The following is a 5,782-nucleotide window of genomic DNA, read 5'->3' on the forward strand; positions in this document are numbered from 1 at the left end:
CTGGCAACGGTAACAACGGATCTGGCAACGGTAACAACGGATCTGGCAACGGTAACAACGGATCTGGCAACGGTAACAACGGTTCTGGCAACGGTAACAACGGATCTGGCCCTAATGGCTCTGGCTCTGGCTCTAACGGCTCTGGCTCTGGCTCTGGCTCTAACGGCTCTGGCTCTGGCTCTGGCTCCGGCTCTGGCTCTAATGGTTCCGGCTCTGGCTCTGGTTCTACTGGTTCCGGCTCTGGCTCTAATGGTGCTGTATCTGGCTCCAATGGATCTGGTTCTGGTTCCAATGGATCTGGCTCTGGCCCTAACGGCTCTGGCTCTGGTTCTGGTTCTGGCCCTAACGGCTCTGGCTCTGGTTCTAATGGTTCCGGTTCGGGCTCCGGTTCTGGATCTGCTGCCAATGGTTCCGGTTCGGGCTCAGACTCTGCTAGCACCTCAGCTAGTGCACCAGCCGTCTCTGTTGTTACTTATAATGGTGCCCCACAAACTGATGTTAGTAAGTCCATGATGTTCATTTCCTTAGTTGTTCTGATCTTGGCTTTCAACTTCTAGGTAATTACCCAATTTTCCTTTCATTTCGTTTTATTATATCCCCTTTCTTTCGGTATGGGACTAGAACTTTAGCCCTTACGATATTGATGTTTTCATCATTTCTTCAGCATACACCATATAGTTTAAGTGAATGAAATTATCTTATAATTATGAATGTAGTTTTCATGGTAGTTCGAGTTTTGTTGTCTTCAGGTATGTGAAATGCTGCAAAGATGACTGTTGCAATTCTTGTTTTTCCTGTGATTGAGAATTTGCAGCTTCAGATTGGAGCCCTTTTGTTAGAGTTAATGTAATGCGTGCGTGCTTAGTTTTGCTTAGGGGAAAAAAGGTATGTCTATCTGAGATTCTTGTATTATGTTGTGTTATATTGTGGTACCGGTATGTATATTAGATGTGGTGCTAATATACGTTTACAGTGGTATTGGTTTATAGATTCTACAATTTTCTTACTAGATTGCCAATACTCAGGTTGCAATTTTCGTCCTGGTCTTGATATGATATAAGCAGGTACTTTTAAGTTTCACTTGACCATTTGAAAGTCCTTAGAAGATAGAGTGTCTATCCGATTTGCCTCAAGATAAATGTGACACTGCATCAATTTGAATTTAACTCACGACATACTAAATTCTTTATGTGAGCTGGACACACTGCGTGGCAGACGTTTAACGATTGACTTATGGATAACTGTGTTTAGGTGTGGGTTTTTCTTCAGTTCTTAAAAGTGCCAACCCAGATAGTCTCCACTTCTTTGGTATGGCAAAATTTGCAAAGCCCAGGAAGCATGATATGTGTGAGTTTTTCTCAAATTATGTTTCCAGAGTCTTTCTGATTTGAATTGGATACTAAGAGCGAAGTTGAACGTAAGGTAAGAAAAGATAAATATTTTTTTATCCACGGGTGAGTGATTTTAGCTTAAATCCAAGAGTTCAAACTTATTTATTGAGGGCGTAGGGGGGTAGGCGGGAATGGGGGCGTGGGCTTCGTATATTGCAAACTCATGAACATAGCCTACTATTTCTGCCTCACATGGAAGTACGTTTCTGCATTGCATCAGATATGCGAAAGATAGCTGCAAATAGACGTGGTTAACACATTAAAAATTGATATGAACTGATAGCAGCATGCAATTTAGTGCATGTCATATTATTTTGATGTGCGGAACTCGGAGAGTGTCCCGAGAATTTTAGGGGACAAAACATACATTTACGACCCGACGGTAGTTAGTGCGGTTTAGTCCATGCTCCCGGGGAACAACAAAATATTGCAAGCTGAAGAGATTATTCTTTACTTTTGCCGATTCAAAGCAAATTAGAGCATTTATTCATTTGATTCTTACTGTGGCTAAAAACCATAATATAACCTTTGATTTGATGGATCTGAGATTTTTATGGAAAAGCTGAAAGAAAGTAATACATTTGAATGTTGTATTCTACCTGAATCTTTTGCTAATCGATAACAAAGTATTTTCAACCCATTTTCAAGGGAGCAAAGGATACACATTTGACCCTATAAGTTGGATGAGGGGAAATTTTCTTCCACGATAGGTTCAAACACTTTAGGTCTGTGATTGACCTAAAAAGATCACGTTCTATCATTTGTGTCTGCTTTTCGATTTGCTAATTCAGTCATAATAAATTGCAACTTCCGAGATAACCGACATTGGTGAAGCATGTGGTTCCAGTTTTTGCTCCCGTAAATATGCTAGTAACGGAATCAAGCCCGCCCACGGGTATGTGCCGCCAAAATCAATGGTATGCACACTCGAAGCTCGAAGCTCGAAGCTCGAGGAGAAGGAGGAGGAGGACGAGGAGGACGAGGAGAAGGAGGAGGAGGAGGAGGAGGAGGTGGTGGTGGTGGTGGAGGAGGGCGTTATGAAAACGGAATACAAAAGGTTATGTGTTCAAAACGAAAAGGGCTCTTGATCTACGCTATGACAGGGTTCAAGAGAACAATGCTGCCCCCCCACATTGAAATTGTTGCTCTACAAAAGATATTAAAATTTGGCATTCTTGGTGTGCATTTCTCTTTCAAACATTGGGATTACCACCATCTCTTATTGAGGTGAGGTCAACCTAGAGTACATGTATATGGTGAATATCTTGCGATCTATTGCATATAATAAGCAAGTAAGAAAAAGAAATTTGTGCGCCGTAAATATTATGGCACATAATGCTTTTCGCTGTTAGGTGCACGCGAAAAATAGATTTGATGAAGTGAATTTCTTCTCAAAAACATGCTATTAACACCTTTCCTCCAAAGTGCCTGAGCCCCTGCCGTACAGTTTTAGGCCACACGTAGTCTAATACTTCCCAGTTCTAGACTGCACTAGTTTATTAATTAGTTGTGTTGTGAATCTTTAAGATGTAAATTTCTAATTTTATCTTTTGAGTATTGACGTAAGGATGTTCACTTTAGAAGGCTGATGATGACCAAAATTGTTATATCTCTTATACTAGCTACCAAGGCATAGTATCTATCAACTCTATACTTTTCTAATTTGTTGCGTTTTAATGGATGACCAGCACTATTGCATAGGTCTTTCCGGGGTTTTTGTGGCACTACAACTGCAGAGATTGGAGAAGCGTGGGTTATGAGCGATAGATTTGAATTTTGGATCTGTAAAGGGTGCTGGTTTGCATACCGTAACAAAGGACTGTCGTAAAGATACATGAGAGTTGAGTTCGAAAGCATACAACAATAAACTGTGCTGGCTGTACTGATATCTTCAATCAGGATTCCGATGAAAGGATAAGCCGGATGTTGCATACCCAATCTCCTGTGCCGCTTCGGGCATTGGCCACGACGATAGTTGCGTCACCAAAGGCTCCTATTTTACGACGAGAATAAAATATCGATGAACAGCGAAGAAAAAAAATAAAAAAAGCCACTTTAAATCGCACATCAATAAAAACTAGAACATGTTGACATCCAAAAACCCCTCGAGGATGGTTCGGCAACTCATTAGCCGTGCATGTACTAACCAAGTGATGCACTGGAAATTTCAAGCTCAGGCTGTTGCGTCGCATTTCCAAAAGGGACAACGGAGTTAGAATTGTAGCGATATTTTCCCATACAGAAAATAATGAATCTAGAGCTGTCCGCTGCTTGCATGATTCTTAGCCAATGTCTTCGATGGGCATCTTTAAAAAAGTTTAACATCCTGACATATCACCAGCAATCAGCTACAACCACTGCACTTCACCATGTGGATTGGTAATTACCTTTGGGTATTACTATTGTGGGTGGCTACAGCTGTTGCGACGACTATCACCGAAAACACTATCAGTCGTGGAACATTAAACGTTGATATAGGGGGAATTACCTTGAATCCGGGTGTGTATTGGTCCATCATAAATAATGCCTTAACAACGATAGCCGGATCTCTTAATGTTAGTCAAGGAGGTGGTCTTTATATTTCTTCAACTTCCAACTTAATCGGTTTGACTATTGCTCTTGCCGGTGTGATTAACAGTATTCAGAACGATGGTGTCATTGCATTTAACTCTTTGAGATCATTGACTACTCCTACATTTCAATTGGCTGGTGCTTCCTTTGTCAATAATGGTCAAATGTACTTGGGAGGTGATGGCTCTGTTGGGGTTCCAGTTATGTCGATTACCTCTCTTCTGTGGACCAACAACGGTTTCTTGAGCTTCTACCAAAATACCAGATCAGGAGGTGTTGTCACTCTCGGTGCTGTCCTCCCAATCACAAATAATGGTCAGATTTGTCTCTTCAATCAAGCATATGTCCAAAGCACAGCTGTGACCGGTGTTGGTTGTATCACGGTTGGTCAAACATCAACTCTTTGGATTCAAAACTCGCTCTTATCTTTCGGAAGTGGCCAAACCATCTTGTTGCAGACTCAATCATCCGCCATCAGAATTGAAGCATTAAGTTTGTCACAAACTTTTGAAGTTGCTGGATATGGTAACGGAAACCTCATTGGATTGAGTTTACCACTCAACCTTGATACTATTCTTCTTGACCCGTTCCGTTACGATGCAAGAACTGGTATTTTGACACTTATCAGTGGTGTTTTCACCCAGAACTTCCACATTGGTACCGGTTACGACCCTAGGCTTTTCCAAGTTGTCAACGCCAACTATGGAGGTCTTATCACAACTGTTCTTCGTGGTGGTGTTATCTACAATGGCCCTGTTCCATCCGGCGCCACCCCAGCAGCCAATTGTCGTCAGTGTAGAGCATTCCCAGATGCTCCAGGCGTTTTGGAAACTCCGTCATCATCCCTTCCCTCGTCGTCTACCACCTCAACCCGTACCACGTTGACAACTCCAACAACAACAACCACCACAACGTCAACAACTCCAACGACCACCACAAAGTCAACTACTCCAACAACTCCGACAACTACAACAACACCCACCACAACGTCAACTACTCCAACACCCACCACAACACCCACCACAACACCCACCACTGGACCAACTACACCATCCACAACATCTTCCCCCACAGTAACTTCCACTGCTGTTCGCCCCACCAGTTCCACTATAATTACTAGCAGCAGCACTTCACATGGACCTTCAAGTGTACTGACTTCTTCCAAGACTGCATCGTTTTCTTCCTCCGCACTCTCATCAAATGCTGCAATTTCGTCCAGTGCCCCATCTGCTTCCGCTTCAAGTGCTGCTCCATCTACATCCAGAAATGATCCCTCTGGTTCAGTATCGTTGAGTTACACTCTGAACAGTTCCAGAACGAATACTGCTGGTTCAACTTCACAATCTGCTCCTTCGACTTCAGGAGCTGTCAGTTCCAGCTGGACTTCCGTTGCTGCTTCGTCCATATCTGTTACTCTCAGTTCAAGCTCTAAAACAGGCTCGTCTACCGATGCCACCAGCTTAACTTCCGTTGATGGTTCTTCAAGTATTTTGTTATCGACCACTCATATAACCAGCTCTAGTTCTGGCGCTTCCGCTTCCACGTCCAAAGCTGTTAGTACAACTTCTGATGCTACCAGCCCCACATCGGATATCAATATCAGTTCCGAATCTGCTAGCTCTTCTTCCAATTCTCTCGGCTCCAGTTCCGATACTACTGGCACCGGTTCTGAAGTCGCTAGCTCAACTTCTAATGCAGCTTCCTCCAGTTCAGAAGCTGCTAGTCCCACGTCGGATGGGTTTAGTTCCTCTTCAGAAGCTCCTAGCTCCACCTCGGATACTTCAAGTTCCAGTTTAGACGCTCCAAGCTCTACCTCGGAT

The 5,782-nt window shown here is 43.0% G+C and overlaps 2 protein-coding genes across 2 annotated transcripts; both read left to right on the forward strand.

Moving 5' to 3' along the window:
* Nucleotides 1-557, forward strand: CANTADRAFT_103045 (uncharacterized protein; the record flags this gene model as incomplete). Its single annotated transcript, XM_020206164.1, has 2 exons — nucleotides 1-501; nucleotides 529-557. Coding segments are annotated over 2 exons (530 nt in total), but the record flags the coding sequence as incomplete, so codon positions are not given.
* A 3,236-nt stretch (nucleotides 558-3,793) lies between these two features.
* CANTADRAFT_38556 (uncharacterized protein) lies at nucleotides 3,794-4,780 on the forward strand (the record flags this gene model as incomplete). The annotated part of the gene is made up of 1 exon (XM_020208761.1): nucleotides 3,794-4,780. A coding segment is annotated over one exon (987 nt), but the record flags the coding sequence as incomplete, so codon positions are not given.
* Nucleotides 4,781-5,782: the final 1,002 nt, after the last annotated feature.

This window comes from Suhomyces tanzawaensis, assembly GCF_001661415.1.
Source record: "Suhomyces tanzawaensis NRRL Y-17324 unplaced genomic scaffold CANTAscaffold_12, whole genome shotgun sequence".
NCBI lineage: Eukaryota > Fungi > Ascomycota > Pichiomycetes > Serinales > Debaryomycetaceae > Suhomyces > Suhomyces tanzawaensis.